This window comes from Notamacropus eugenii, chromosome 5 (assembly GCF_028372415.1).
Source record: "Notamacropus eugenii isolate mMacEug1 chromosome 5, mMacEug1.pri_v2, whole genome shotgun sequence".
Classification (NCBI taxonomy): domain Eukaryota; kingdom Metazoa; phylum Chordata; class Mammalia; order Diprotodontia; family Macropodidae; genus Notamacropus; species Notamacropus eugenii.
The window spans coordinates 267,246,273-267,262,478 of record NC_092876.1 but is presented as its reverse complement, the minus strand read 5'-3'; the positions used below and the strand labels follow the sequence as shown (position 1 = coordinate 267,262,478).

General features: G+C 38.4%; 1 protein-coding gene across 9 annotated transcripts in view; it reads left to right on the top strand.

The window, feature by feature from the left end:
• Positions 1 to 16,206, top strand: part of PGAP1 (post-GPI attachment to proteins inositol deacylase 1) — a 115,858-nt gene that overhangs the window by 16,592 nt on the left and 83,060 nt on the right. For 7 of the 9 annotated variants that reach the window (XR_011967745.1, XR_011967743.1, XR_011967744.1 and 4 more), the window contains exon 1: positions 5,689 to 6,051. The exons of the other annotated variants lie outside the window; for them this stretch is intronic. Coding sequence is in view for 4 of the 7 variants with exons in the window: in XM_072612761.1 (XP_072468862.1) it covers positions 5,908 to 6,051 (144 nt within the window). In the remaining 3 variants the exon portion in view is untranslated. Of the gene's footprint in view, positions 1 to 5,688; positions 6,052 to 16,206 lie in introns of those variants that run through there. 9 annotated transcript variants of the gene reach the window in all.

Here is a 16,206-nt window from a genome sequence, read left to right as displayed (position 1 = left end):
CATGTGTGTATATATACATGTATGCATATACGTATGTATATTTTACATAAACACATTTCTAGTACAATTTTGAATAACAGCAGTGATAATTGGCATCCTTGCTTCACCACTAATCTTATCAAGAAGGCTTTCATCTTTTCCCCATTACATACAGTACTTGCTGATGGTTTTAGTTAGATACTACTTATCATTTTAAGGGATGTTCAATTTATTCCTATGCTCTCTAGTGTTTTTAATAGGAATAGGTGCTGTATTCTGTCAAAAGCTTTTTCTGCATCTATTGAGTAAATCATATGATTTTGGTTGTTTTGTTATTAATATGTCAATTATGCTGACAGTTTTCCTAAAACTGAACCAGCTCTTCATTCCTGGTATAAATTCCACCTGATCACAGTGTATGATCCTTGTGTAATCTCTTTGCTAATATTTTATTTTAAAATTTTGCATTAATATTCATTAGGAAAATTGGTCTATAGTTTTCTTTCTCTGTTTTCGTTCTCCTGGTTTTGGTATCAGCACCATATTTGTGTCCTAAAAAATTTTTGGTAGGACTTCACTTATTTTTCCAAATAGTTTATCAGTATTGGAATTACTTGTTCTTTAAATGTTTGGTGGAATTCATTTGTGAACCCATCTGGCCCTGGGCATTTTTTCTTCAGGTGTTCATTGAATTCCTGTTCATTTTCCTTTTCTAAGATGGCGTTATTTGGGTATTCTATTTCTTCTTCTGTTAATCTTGGTAATTTACATTTTTTGTAAATATCCATCAATTTCATTTAGATTGTCAGATTTTTTTGGCATATCATCAGGCAAAATAACTCAGAATAATTGCTTCAATTTCTTCTTCATTGGTGATGAAGTCACCCTTTTCATTTTTTTTCTTTTTTTCTTTTTAACCCAGTTTATAACAGATAAAGCAATTCAAACTCACCCTTTTCATTTTTGATACAATAAGATTGATTTCTATACCCAACTGATTGTGTATATTTTCCCTCTTTGAGTTAATTCCAATGAGAATGAGGTTCAAGCAATGCCCATTGCCCCCCACCACGTTATCCCCTCCACTGTAGTAGATCTTTTGTACTTCTTCATGTAAGATAATTTACTCCATTCTACCTCTCCTTTATTTCTACTCCCAGGATAATCCTCTTTCTCACCCCTTAATGTTTCTGGGGGGAATATCATCCATCAAAGTCACCTGATACCCTCACCCCATCTATGTATACTCCTAACTCACTAATAGTAATACAGTTCTTAAGAATTGTAAGTATCAATTTCCCATGTAGGGGTGTAGAGTTAAACCTTATTGAATTCCTTATGTTTTCTCTTTTCTTTTTTACCTTTTTATACTTCTCTTGAGTCTTGTATTTGAAAATAAAAATTTTTGTTGAGTTCTGGAATTTTAATCAGGAATACATCAAAGTCCTCTATTTCAACAAATGACAATTTTTTCCTCTGAAGGATTATTATGCTCAGTTTTTCTGGACAGGTGATTTGTGGTTGAAATGTTATCTCCTTTGGCTTCCAGAGGATCCAGTAAAATATAAACTCTTTGAGGTCAGAGACTTTTATTTTTGTCTTTATAGTGTCAAAAATTAGCACAGTGCTTTGCATGAAATAAAGGCTAAATAAATATTTATCAAATTGAATTGTTTTCTCTGACAAGTGGTGCTCTAGCAAACATTGTCTGAAGAGCTCCAGTAATAGAGAATTCAATGTTTCTTTCAACAGCTTCCTCCTCTTTTAGACAGTTCTAATCATACCAAGAAAAACAATCCTAACATTGAAGTGGAATCTTTTTCTGCAACTTCTACCTACTATTTCTTAGTTCTGTCCTCTGGGCTCGAGCAAAATAAGTCTAATCTCTCCTCTACATAAAGGCTTTTTAAACTAGAGGTTCAACTTGGATTTTTAGAAGACTGTATATTTTACATGAATAAGTATTGTGAAAAGCTAGCAAAAAAATCCCATGGTCCTCAGTTGCACTGAGAGGCACAAAATGAGAGGATAACATGAGATGGGTAAAAATAAGAGAGTCTTTATTATACTCTACTTAGTTAAAAATAATTTCTAGGGTATTATGTTCAGTTTTGGGTACCATATTTTAGAAAGGATTTTGCAAAACTGTCATGCATCCAGAAGAGAAAAAAGTAGCATTTGGTGGTAATCAAGACAATACCAAGTGATCTGGGTTTGAATATCACCCCTACCACTCACTAAAGGTGGTTGAAACCTTTAAACTTGAAGCTGGCACTTTTCCCCCTCTATATCTGAATGACAGCCTATTTAAGATTATTACAATAAAGGCAAATTTCAATCCATTACCAAAACTAGAAAATTGGGTTCAAAATGAAACCTGACTTAATTCAATGCTCAGAAATAAAAACAGTCACTTTGACTCTTCACTCACTCTTCCTTACTGTTATAAATCATTCCATCCCCCTTCTCCCCCCCAGCCCTTTCCCCAAGTAGAGCGAGGCTCACCCCTGGCCTGATGGCAAAACTAAAGTCTGAAGTGAAACAAGAATCTTTAATTATGATCCTTGCAAGAAGAGGGCAAATTCCTTACTATGAGAGAAGTACTCACTTTAAACAAAGAACAACACTTGTGAAATCAAGAAAGCTTTCATTAATTTTTACATTAATTACCCCAAATGAAATGGTAGCTCCTAGGAGTGTACTACAAATTATTCAGACCAATGCAAGCCCCTTTATACTGTTCCAAAATTCAAATCTCCTGCCTCACCATCTACTGGCTAGAAGGAACCTCTTGGACACCTCACTTCATGTTCTCCTCTCTGATTGGCTTCCCCTCAAACACCTTATCAAGTTCTGACCTTTTACCTGACTGTGCTAGGTCACAACTCTGATTAACTGCTATCACTTAAAGCTGGGAGGAGTTTTAATCCTGTGGAAACAATTTCTTCTTTTTCCCATACTTACCAAATTATTTTACAAATTTTTATTGCTTCCATCTCCATAACATCTTTCACATCCCCTCCCTTCTTTTTAATCCCTCAGCCTCTATCCTAGTTTAGGCCTTTAACAACTCTTGCCTAGATTATCAGAACAGCCTCTTAATTGGTCTGTCTGCTACCAGTTTCTCCTTTCACCAATTTTTCTTAGAAAGTGATATTCTTAAATATATATTTGACCCTCTGTTCAAAAATCTCCAGTGACTCTATTGTCTTTAAGATGAAATACAGATTTCTCAGCTTGACATTTAAAGCCTTCCATTATTACTATAGATCTTATTTAATTTCCTTCTCATTTACATAACACCTTCATTCACTCTGCATTCTAATCAAGCAAACACACTAGCTGTTCCCTGAATGAAACCATTTTCCTTCTGTTGCCATGTTTTTGCCTATGTGTTCTGCCATATCTGGAGTACTTTCCTTCCCTTCTTCCATCTGACATCTCTAGCTTCCTTCAAAACCCAGCTCAGGAGCTACTTTCTACAGAAAACATTTTCTGATTCTCTTCATTGCTAGTGCCTTCACCCTCTCGAAATTATTTTTCATTTGCTTAATCACAGGTCATAAATAGTATAAGCTAGAAAGACTTTGGAAGCCAACCAGTCTAACCCTCATTATTTACAGATGAGGAAACCTGAGACCTATACTTACTCAAGATAATGAAGGTATTAGGCATGAGAACTAGGTTTTGAATCTGTCTTTTGACTCTAGAGGCCATTTTCTTTCCACTGGGCCATGTCTGGCCAACATATGTGTTGGGCTCCCAAACTCTCATAGAATGTAAGCTCCTTAAAGGCAGAGACTGTCTCACTTTTTTTTCCCTTTGTATCCTTAGCACTTAGCACAGTGCCTTATCCATGGTAGGAGCTTAATAAATGTTCATTTTATTTATTGTGGTACCTGTGTGACCAAGGGAAGTCACTTTAACCTCTATGTGCCTCAGTTTACTTATTTGTAAAATTTGGGGTTGCATTAGATGATCTAAGACTAGTTTTCCAGCTCTAAATCTATATTCCTGTGATCCATGCTGCTCTATATTCATCACATACATTATTTCTTTCAGCATAACAATATTCCATTACATTCATGTACCATAATTCGTTTAGCCATTCCTCAATTGATGAGTATCTACTTTTTTTCCAATTCTAAGCTGTCACAAAATTGGTATAAATGTTTTGGTGTATATGAGGACTTTCTTCTTATTGGTAAACGAGGCATTTAAGTAGAGGATTGATTAAGACTTGTTTAATATTGACAAGGAATTGTAGAGGGGATTTTTATACAGGTACCAGTTGAGTATACGCATAAAAATTAAGATGCTGTTAGGCAGAAACAAATGCACAATATTATATATGTTGAATATATGATATGACATTATATATTAAATTTTAAAAATTGAATTAAAACAACAAAAATAAGGAGTATAACTTTTGCAACAAATCCTGGTCTTGAATCTTGGCTATGTTCATGTCAATGCATTGAGATCAGGGAACGTTGAGGTTTGGGATGCTTGGGACCCCAAAACACTGACACCAGGGGTTCTTGTCCTAATGAATTCAATCCAAGCCTTCTTTTAGCCACAGAACAACAAAGTTTATTAAAGATCTGCCATATTGGGTTGATTCTTAAGAAGCCTCACCATTTGTGATGCTTTTATGGAGGAGCTGGCCAGCTAGAATCAGAGCCTGATTGAATCTGAGGGCCTTCATGGAGGCATGCCGGAATTCACGTACAGAAAGATTGTAGGAGGCATCTAGGGCTGGCCAAGTAGTTTGGGGTGATGGGAGGAGGGGTCTGGGAGGGTCTTAAGGAGGACCCTGATGGGACTGGGGTGACTAGAGCTTGGAGCCAAGAGAGTGGGATTTTGAGGTGATCTATGGTGGGAAACAGCTGGAGGCAATTGGGAGATATCCAACTACCCAAGGCTGGGGTAACAGATTTAGATATGAAAAGCCAGAGGAAGTAGGAAGGCTCTGGGAGAGTTCATGGGGGTTCCCAGGGTCCACACCCCATCTCCATCTGTGGAACATAGTAACTTACTTAGTCCAGGGGACTCTAAGAGAATTCCCACTTGGGCCTCATGTAAGAACAGAAGGACTGGGCCTAAGCCTAGGGGGCCGCTACCCCATCCTGCCAGACCAAAGCAGGGCGGGGGAGGGGTGGGGGAAACACAGGCTGGGAAGCCTCGTGGAATCATTTTCCCCAGTTTTTTTCAATAAATCAATCCCTTTCCTTGCCACTTTTACTGATTTTAAGCCAGCGTATTTTAGTCCTGGAGCCTGCCATGTGGAGTCCAGCGGCTTAAAAACAAAGCCCAAAGCACCTCGTTCACCTGCTCTCCGTCCCGCCCGGCCCCGCCCGGCGCGCATTTCGGGTGAGACCCCCTGCGGTGGCCTCGGGCCTCAGTCGGAGGGCTCCCCCGGGGCGTTTCCCAATTGAACCCAAGGCTAAGCCGGAGGCAGAAAGGGAATCCGGAGGGACACCTGACGGCCTCGAGCCTTTCATTACCCTTTACTCGCCTTCCTCCTTCCTCCATTTCCTTTTCCTCTTCCACCATTACTCTCCCAGCCCCGGAGGCTTTGAATTCCGCGAATCCCCCTCCTCCCCTCTAGTGATGGTACTTTTAAGGAGAGGGAGGGGGCGGGGAAAGCAAAACACACACACAGACACACACACGTACGCCCCCCTCCCCTGCGCGCGCTCCCGTTCCGCGCATGCGTGTTGACGGTCGAACAGCCGCCGAGGCGGGCGGGCTGGCAAGCGGATCGACCGATGTGGGGGGGTTTGGGGGAGAAGAAGAAGAGCTGCATGAGCGCATGCGCAGACGCGCTCCTCCTGCCTGGTCTTCTAGCAGGGAGTCGCTAGGGTGTCCTGGTCTCCGTCAGTCAGCCGGTCGGCCCGGGCTGGGGGCCCGCGCTCTGGGTGCGAGATGGTCTCGTGGGCCAAAGCCGGGACGGTGACGTTTTACGGGGCTTTGGCGCTGATGGTGGCCCTCGGAATATGGGACGTTTTCTTTGGGTACGAAGAGAACCGGTGCAGCATGAGCTATATGTTCGAGTATCCGGAATACCAGGTGAGCGTGGCTCCGCCCCCGCCTCGGCCCCACCCCTCCCCCAGCCCCATTTTTTTCTCCCCTCACCCCAACATACCCTGTCTCTGTGAGCCCTCCTTTCACCGAGCACCCACTCGTATTTAATGGGGATTGCTGCCAGGTGCTAGCCCCCCTCCCGCCCCCTCCCCAATTTTCCCCCTGCTCCTTGCCTCATCATAGTTTCCAGATCCCAAGCCCTGGATTCTTATTTTTGGCATGTCCCTACCGAACCCCCCCATTCCCATGGTTACCCCAGGATTTCCTGCCCCCCAACAGGTGCCTCCCGATACCTCGTTATCCTAACTCCCCCTCCCCCCGATATCACGGGTGACAGCTCTCCTTTTTTTGTAACCGGGTATAAAATGCTGCATAGAGGAAGGTGGGTGACGTCCGGGCTGCCTGTGGAAGGCGTTGTTGTCCTTTGTGGGAGCTGCGTCCCGCAGCGTTTGACGCCCGGCTGAATGGGGGGACAGAGGGAGCGTGCCTCTCGTTAGAGCCTGTTGGCACCGATACGCTGTATAAGCTGCATCCCTTTTGTGTGTGTGTGTGCCAGCACTTAACAAGCCCGACCTGTTACCAGTTGCATGCCCCACCTGTTCCACGGTGTTGTTATTTTTCTATTCAATTCAAACATTTATTAAGTGCCTACTGTGTGCAAAACAGGCAGCGCTACAATGTAAAAAGAATCAATTTCTCTCCTTTAATGTGCGTACAACAAAGGCCTTGCTTGTATCAGTTTAGCCACGCCCCCTCCCCTTCTAAGTATGCTCAACCTCGATTTTCTCACCCATGTGGTGTACTAGAGCCTGGGATGATGCTCACAGTAAAATGGTTCACTGTTAAAATGATGGCACTGTCCTAGTTAATTTTTCTGTAATCTTTATCCAGAATATGTTTAGCTTTAATTATAATAATAATGTAGTGGAAAGCATTGGATTTGGAGTCAGAAAACCTAGGTTCTTATCTCAATTTCCTATGTTACCTTTGTGACCTTGGGTTAGTCAGAGCCAAAGGTGACTTTCTGTAGGTCCCTCAGTTATGTGAAAAAGGAGTTAGACTAGAGGATGAAGATCTTTTTTGGTGCTTACATTGTACAATAATAACTCCTGTAATAATTCCAAGAAAAACACCTCCATATGGCTTCTAAAACTATATTTTGGTAACTCGGAGAAATGTAGTACCACACTTATTCAGTGAAATGTCATGGAAAAGTAGTAAGTTTCTGCATATGCTTTCCTACTACTGTTTACAGTTCTATACACTATTCCGTCTGAAGTGGTGATCTGTTTTCTAAGGACTAAATTTGTGGAAATAAGGCTCTTTTTTTTTTTTTTAATGTGCTTGCTACTCAGGGTTTTTAACTAGTGACTGACAAAAGAAATGAAATGGAAACATTTGATGATAAATTTTGCTTGGCCTAAGAGAGCAAAACAAGGAATAAAGAGTAGAATATGCAAAGAGCAAATTTAGGTCTGATGGCAGAAGTGATGAAATTATGACATTTTACGATTGCTTTTTACATTTTACTGATTATTTGAATGGTTCTGCTTTATTTAGTCTCTTTAGCTCAAGGATTTTTAGGTTTTTTTGTGTGTGTAATAGACACCTTTGATAATCTGGTGGATTCTGTGAACCCCTTTTCAAAATAATGTTTTAAAATGCATAAAGAATTAACTTTATTGAAATACAGTTGTTGAAATATTTTTTAAAACAAGTTTAAAGATCCCAGGTTAATAACCCTTGCTCTAACTGAATATTACTTCCTTTCTATTTTGTGTCATTTAAGAATTAGGAAGATCTCAATAGGACAAAGTAGGTTACCTTAATTATCTATGACAGGTGTTTGGTTTAAATCATACTGTGGAATAATGGTAATTTCCATTTATTTTTAGACTACAAACAATGAATGAAGGCATTTTAGTTGTAGTAGTAGTAGTAAACAATTGCCCTTTCGCAGAAATCAGAGAATTTTGGAATTGGAAGGGCCCTCACTGGCCATTTAGTCTAGCCTATGATTGGAAAAGAATTCTGTCATATAATGTATCTGACATGTGGGTATTAAACCTTTACTTGCAGTCTTAGACTGCATTCTTCCCATTATTCCCTCTCTAAATCTTCATGGTGAATGTTATTTACTATATTAGTCATTAATTCTGTCAGCATTTATTAAAGGCCTACTACGTGCCGGGCGCTGCTACATTTTATTTGTATCTGTATTCATTAGGGATATTTCATCATAGAAAGAGATAGAAATGATATCTTCTTTTTTATTATTACTATTATTGCAAACAGTTTGTGTAGTATCAGAATTTGTTGATAGAATTCCCTTGTGATACCAACTGGTCCTAGAGTTTTGCTTTCCTTTGTGAATTCATTTATTATCTGTGCAATTTATTTTTCTAAATTGGGTTATTTAAATCATCTATTTCTTCACTTGTTAATTTGGGTATTTTACGTTTTGTAAGTATCAGTTTGGCTAGTATGTAATTGGGCAAAGGAGTTTCTAATAATATCATTTGTTCTTTAGTTTTAAAGTTTTTTTTTCATTTCTGATAACTCAATTTGGTTTTTCTCTTTTAATCAAGTTAGTTAATTTTGTCTCTTTTGTTATTTTTAAAAACTAGTTCCCATTTCTGTTTATCAGTCCAGTGGTTGTTTTGCTTCCAGTTCTATTAATATCTACAATTTTCACAATTTCTGCTTTGTTAATTAGTTGAGGATTTTTGATTTGTTGATCAAATTGTTTTAATAGTATGCCTTATCATTGATTTGTTCTTTTACTTGTCAGTGAAAGTATTTAGAGAGAGAAATTTTCCCCTTATAATGGCTTTAGCTGCATCCCATAAGTTTTGGTATATTGTCTTATTATTGCCATTGCCTTTGATGAACTTTTGTTTCTATAATTTAATCTTGTTACCTTTATATTCTTTCTTTAAGGGCTCTTTATTGAATAGAATTTTTATTGCATTAAGATCAGTAAATAATCTATATAATTTACATTTTTGTTGAGGTTTTTATTCCCTAGTATAGTCAGTTTTTTAAAGGTGCTGTATGCAGCTCAGAAATACATAAATTCATTTCTACTCCCATTCAGTCGGCTCCAAGATTCTATCATCTCCAAGTTTTCTAAAGTTGCATTCAGGTCCTTAATTTCTTATTTATCCTTTGGTTAAATTTCTTTATATCTGAAAGGGATATATTACAGTGCCCCACTATTATAGATTTACTATCTATTTTTCCGCAATTCAGTTAAGTTTTCCTTTTACTATTTTGCTATGTTATCAATTACATGTATGTTAAGTATTAATATTGATTCATTATCTATTGTATCTATGGGAAACAAGGAAGAAATTCTATTTCCTTAGCTTTGGGTGATCAGAGTTGTGACTTTGCAGAGTCAGGTTAGAGGTCAGAAACTTGTGCACAGGCTTGGAAAGCCTATAGGAGAGGAGAACATGAAGTCACATGGCCAGTGGATGGTGTGGTGCCGGGTCCAAAATTCGGAACAGTATAAAGGGGCTTGGATTGGTCTAAACAAATTGTAGTCTTCCTGTAGACTACATCATGAAAGTTCCTTTCATGAACATAGAATTAATAAAAGCTTTCCTGATTTCACAAGTATTGCTCTTTGTTTAAGGTGAGCATATTTCTCACAGTTTGGGGGCTTGTTAGTTGGGCTCATTTCTCACAGCCCTTCATCATACTATAATTTCCTTGACTTATTATCTCATCTCTGTTTACTGTAGCCTTATCTAAAATCATTATTGCCACTCTTACTTTTTTGAGTCTAGGTGAAGTGTGGTAGATTTTGCTCCTGCCCTTCATTTGAATGCTACGTGAGTCTTTGTGTTTCAAATTTGTTTCTTGTAAACAACATGTTGTCAGATTCAGCTTTCTAATCTATGCTGCCACTATTCCTTTTTGTGGGTGAGTTCATGCTATTTCCTCTCACAGTTTTGTTTTTTAATTGTGTATTTCCCTATTCTTGCATTTTTTTTCTTCTCTTTACTTCTGCCTCCCTATTTACAAATAAGGTGAGAAAAATGAGAAAATTTGCCTGATACTCATGATCTTCTAAATGAAACAGCTTACTTCCTCTCTGTTATAGCCCTTTTTTTCCTTCTTAACCTTCCCCTCAGGTTTTTTACTCTCTTCCTTTTCTTTTAATCTTCACATTGCTTTATCCAGTATTCAAGATTGTTTTGCTTATGATTGTTTCTTTCTCTTCTCCTCCTCTTAATCTTCTCCCTTTTTCCTTTAAATATATTTCTGTATCTAGATCATTATGTGGTTGTGTATATTTTTAACTGTATCAGTCTTCCTTTATCTAATTCAGATGCAAATGAGATTCATGGGATGCTCATTTTCTCTACTTCTTCATTCATGACTATTTAGTCTTCATCTTATGCACTTTCTTTTATGCAACAGTGATTTCCCTCCTCTTCTTACTCCTTTCTTACCCATCATCATCTCCTGGTCTCTTCTTCTATTTTTATCTTTTCCTAAGATCATTAAAAAAGAACAAAATCACTTATAGACCTTTTGTCATTTTTACCTTTCTTCATTGTTTTCTACCTGGTCTATTCTCATTTTTAGAGCATTTAGTTTTTGAGTGAAATTTTCTACTCTTCTAAGATAGCCATTTTCTTTGCCAAGTAAATAATGTTTATCTAAGCCCAAGAGCAATGGTTATATATATATATAGTGAAGAAAAGTTAGAAGCTTTACCAGTAAGATGAGAAGTAAAGCAAAGATGCTCATTTTCACCACTGCTATTTAACATAGTTCTTGAATCTGAACACGTTTTTGACTTAGGGTTCCTAAATACAGCAATAAGAAAAGAAAAAAAAAGTGAGGGAGTAAGCATAGGAGAAGCGGAAACAAAATTATTAATTTTTGTAGATGATACAGTATTGTACATAGAAAACCCTAGGGATTCAACCAAAATTTAATTTAACTTTAGCAAAATTGTGGGTTGTAACATAAATGCAAATAAATCATAATCATTCCTATAATATATTCAAGAAAACCAAGTAGGAAGACCTAGAATGAGAAAATCTATTCAAAATATCAGCAGAAGCAATAAAATATCGGGGAACTTATCTGCCAAGATTTGCTTGGGACTAACTATAACTAGCAATCTAATTATTTACCCTTTGCAGAAATAAAAATATCTAAATAATTGGTGAAATATTAATTACTCATGGGTAAGTGTAGCCAATATAAGTTTTGAAATTCCAGTACTACCTAAATTCTCAAATCTGCCTCTACTGTCCCATTATCTATCCTGAACTACAATCTCACATTTCCAAATGCCTTTCAGACATTTTGAATTGGATATCCAGTAGACATCTAAAGTTCAATATGTCTAAAAGAAAACTCATTATCTTTTCCCCTAAACATTATCCACCTCCTATCATTCCCTGTTACTGGAGAGGGCATTATTATGCTCTCAGTCCTTCAGACTTATAACCTAGGAACTATCCTGGATTCCTCACTATCTCTTACTCCCGATGTCGAAGTTATTGCAAGGTCTCTTAATTTCACCTTTGCTGCATCTCTTGAATATGCGCCCATTTCTCTTCTGACTCTGCCTCCACTCTCTGCTACAGGTCCTTATCACCTCATGCCTGGATTATTGCAGTAGCTTGCTAGAGGGTCTGTATGTCTGAAGTGCTCCCTAATCTATTCTCTATTTAGCTACTCAAGTAATTTTCCTAAAATGCAGATCTGATCATGTTATCCTTCTACTCACTAAACTCTAGTGATTTCCTCTTGCTTTCAGGATAACTATAAGCCCTTTGTAACTTGGTCCCCTTCTACTTTTTCAGTCTTCTTATACTTTTCTCCCCTTCATGTACTCTTCAGTCAAGTGACACTGGCCTTCTTGTTCTTCTACAAATAAGACTCTTCCATCTCTTGGCTCTGGCCATTCATTCTGACTGTTCCCCATGCCTGGAATGCTCTCCCCTCTGTTCTCAGACTGCTGGTTTCCCCTTAAGTCCCAACTAAAATTTGACCTTCTGCAGGAAGTTTTCCCCAACCTCTCTTAATTTCATTTCCTTCTCTCTGTTAATTATTTCCTAATTATCTTGTATATAGCTTGCTTTATATATATATTGCATGTTGTCAGTCCCCCATTAGACAGTAGGCTCCTTCAGGACAGGGATTGTCTTTTTGTATCCACAGTGTCTGTCACAGAGTAGGTACTTAGTAAAGATTTATTGATTGATTAAAAAGAATTTTCTTATTTTGTATTGTATCAGTTGAAGTCCTATAAAGTATTTTGGATCTAGAAATATAGTAACAAAATTCATATGGAGTCAGCTAGTATTTATTAAGTGCCTATCTATGTCAGACACTGTGCTAAGTGCTGGAGATACAAATAAAGGCAACAGTTACTGCTGTCAGGGAGCTCACAGTGTAATGGGGTTGATGACATGTAAAAAACTATGTACAAACAAGATATATACAGGGTAAAATGGAGATAATTACAGAGGGAAGATACTAGCATTGAGAGGGAACAGAAAAGGCTTCTTGCAGGATTTGAACTTAGGGCTTCCTGAGTCCAGACCTAGAGTTCTACCCACTGTTCCACCTGGCTGCCTACTTAAAATGAAAAAGAGGCATACATTTTGAGTTCTTTTTTTATATTTGATAGCTAGAGGAAGTAGTGAGAAGAGGTTAATTAAAATACTTGTTAATTAAAAAATAAAAATAATGAAAAAGAATCCCCCAAAAGGCAATATAGGACAAAAATGATCGCTGTCTGTAAATCAAAGAATATTACAAAGAGCTAAAAAATTATAGGCCAGAAAACCATGACCAAAAGAAAATATGGATAAAATGATGACTGTTTATGAATCAGAGAATTTATTACATAGAGCTAAAAAAAATTGTACACCTGAAAACTATGACTAAAAGGAAAAAAAAAGGAACCTGAATCTTTTTTCAAAAAATTGTGGAAGGTGACTTAGATTTCTTAGGGGGACCATGTGAAATAGGAAGATTCCACCAATCACATTCTGAAACAGACTCCAAAATGAAAACTCCTAGAAACACGATAGCCAGTATCTGGAAAAAATACTACAGACTGCCAAAAGTTTAAGTACTAAGGAAATACAATTAGGATCACACAAGGTTTTTTTTTATAGTTTTATTTATTTATTTTTAGATTTCGACATTCATTTCTACAAAATTTTGAGTTCTAATTTTTTCCGCATCTCTCCCCTCCCCCCAGCTCATAGCATCTTGCATTCTGCTTACCTCTTCCCTCAATGTGCCCTCCCTTCTATCATACCCCATCCTTCTCTTATCCCCATCTTCTCTCTTTTCTTGTAGGGCAAGATAAATTTATATACCCCATTGCCTGTATTTCTTATTTCCCAGTTATATGCAATAACAATTCTCAACATTTGTTTCTAATACTTTGAATTCCAACTTCTCTCCCTCCCTCCCTCCCTCCCCTCCCATCCCCACTGAGAAGGCAAACAATTCAATACAGACTATATATGTGTCATTTTGTAAAAGACTTCCATAATAGTCATGTTGTGTAAGATTATCTATATTGCCCTCCATCCTACTCTGTCCCCCCTTTTTTTCTGTTCTCTCATTTGATCTTGTCCCTTCCCAAAAGTGTTTCCTTCTAGTTAATCCCTTCTCCCATTTGCCCTCCCTCCCTTCTGTCATCCCTCTCACCCCTCTTCTCCCCTTCTCCCCTACTTCCCAGTAGTGTAAGATAGATTTTCATACCAAATTTAGTGAGCATGTTATTCCCTCCTTAAGTCATATGTGAAGAGAGTAAGCTTCACTTTTCCCCTCTTACCTCCTCCCTTTTGTCCTCCATTGAACAAGATTTTTCTTATCTCTTTTATGAGTGATAGTCTGCCCCATTCCATTTCTTCCTTTCTCCTCCCAATATTTTCCTCTCTCACACCTTAGTTTTATTTTCTTATGGATATCATCTCTTCTGATTCAACTCAATCTGTACTCTCTGTCTATATGTATGTGTGTGTGTAATCCCTCCACCTACCCAAATACTGAGAAAAGCATCAAGAGTTACAAATATTATCTTTCCATGTAGGAATGTAAACAGTTCAGCTTTAGAAAGTCCTTTATGATTTCTCTTTCTTGTTTACCTTTTCATGCTTCTCTTGATTCTTGTGTTTGAAAGTCAAATTTTCTGTTCAGTTCTGGTCTTTTCATCATGACTGCTTGAAAGTCCTCTATATCATTGAATGACCATTTTTTCCCTTGAAGTATTATACTCAGTTTTGCTGGGCAGGTGATTCTTAGTTTTAATCCCAGTTCCTTTGACTTCTGGAATATCCTATTCTCCAAGCCCTTCGATCCCTTAATGTAGAAGCTGCCAGATCCTGTGTTATCCTGATTGTATTTCCACAGTACTTGAATTGTTTCTTTCCAGCTGCTTGCAATATTTTCTCCTTGACCTGGAAACTCTGGAATTTGGCCACAATGTTCCTAGAAGTTTCTCTTTTTGGATCTCTCTCAGGAGGTGATTGGTGAATTCGTTCAGTATTTATTTTGCCTTCTGGTTCTAGAATATCAGGGCAGTTTTCCTTAATAATTTCATGAAAGATTATGTCTAGGCTCTGTTTTTGATTGTGGCTTTCAGGTAGTCCCATAATTTTAAAGTTGTCTTTCCTGGATGTGTTTTCCTGGTCAGTTGTTTTGCAGTGAGATGTTTCACATTATCTTCTATTTTTTCATTCTTTTGGTTTTGTTTTGTAACTTCTTGGTTTATCGTATAGTCATTAGCTTCCCTGAACTCCACTCTCATTTTTAAAGAACTGTTTTGTTCAAGGAGCTTTTGAACCTCCTTTTCCATTTAGCTAATCCTGCTTTTCAAGTCGCCTTCTCATTGGCTTTTTGGACCTCTTTTTGCAATTGAGTTAGCCTATTTTTAAAAGTGTTATTTTCCTCAGCATTTTTTTTGGTTCTCCTTTAGCAAGCTGCCAACTCGCTTTTCAAGCTCTTCTATGGCCTGAGCCCATTTCATATTCATTTTAGAGGTACTGGAGGCAGAAGCCTTGACTTCCTCTGACAGTATGCATTGTTCTTCCTCACCCAAAAGGATGGAAGGAGATACCTGTTCACCAAGAAAGTAACTTTCAGTGGTCTTATTTTTTTTCCCCTTTTTAGGCATTTTCCCTTACAGTTACTTGACTTATGAATCCTTTGTCAAGAGAAGGGTCCTAGTGCTCCTCCTCCCCCTAGGACCATGCTCAGGTCTGAGATTTAGATCAGCTGCTCAATTCCCTCAGGGGTTTTAGGCAGGGGCAGGGCCACCACTGAGGGCTGAGGTTCAGATCTCCTGCTCACTTCCCCCAGGGGCTTTAAGCTGAGTTGCCTAGACAATGGACCCAGGCTGCCACCATAGCCACGCATAGCCTGCTGCTGCTGCCACCTGAGGCCAGTGCTAGGGGGACCCCACTCCCCTCTTGCCCAGCTAGGAAAACCCTCCCACCCTGACCTTTGAAGCTTTCAGTGTGGCTTGTGGGTTGAGGGATCTGGGACCCTCCCTGCTGGGGATTCTGCCTTGGAGGCCTGTTCGGATCTTGTTCCTCCCTGTGCATGGCCAGGGCTGGGCTTCGCTCTACTCAGCGTCCTGTGGCATAGACCTTTCCTGTTGGCCTTCCAGGTTACCTTTGGCTGGAAATCTCTTCCATTCTGTTGTTCTGTGGCTTCTGCTGTTCCAGAATTTGTTGAGAGTCATTTCTTACAGGTATTTTTTGGGCTGTGGGGGAAGTGCTAGAGTATAGGCATCTTTCTATTCCGCCATCTTGGCTCCACCCCTCATGCAAGTTTTAGTAGCTATCACAATAAAGAAGAAGAGATCATGGTATATGATACTGCAGAAGGCAAAAGATCTAGGTTTACAAGCAAGAATAACTTACTCAGTAAAATTGAATATAATACTAATTTTACGAAGGAAATGGACGTTTAATGAAATCCTTATGAAAGACTGAATTACAGTAGAAATTTCAAAATAAAAATATAGAAGTGAAAAGAAACATAAAAAGACAAATACAAGTGAGGAATTGGAATATATTTTATAAGGAAGAAGGGTTTACATTCAAATGGGCAGTGGTTGGATTTTTCAAATATCCCTGAAGA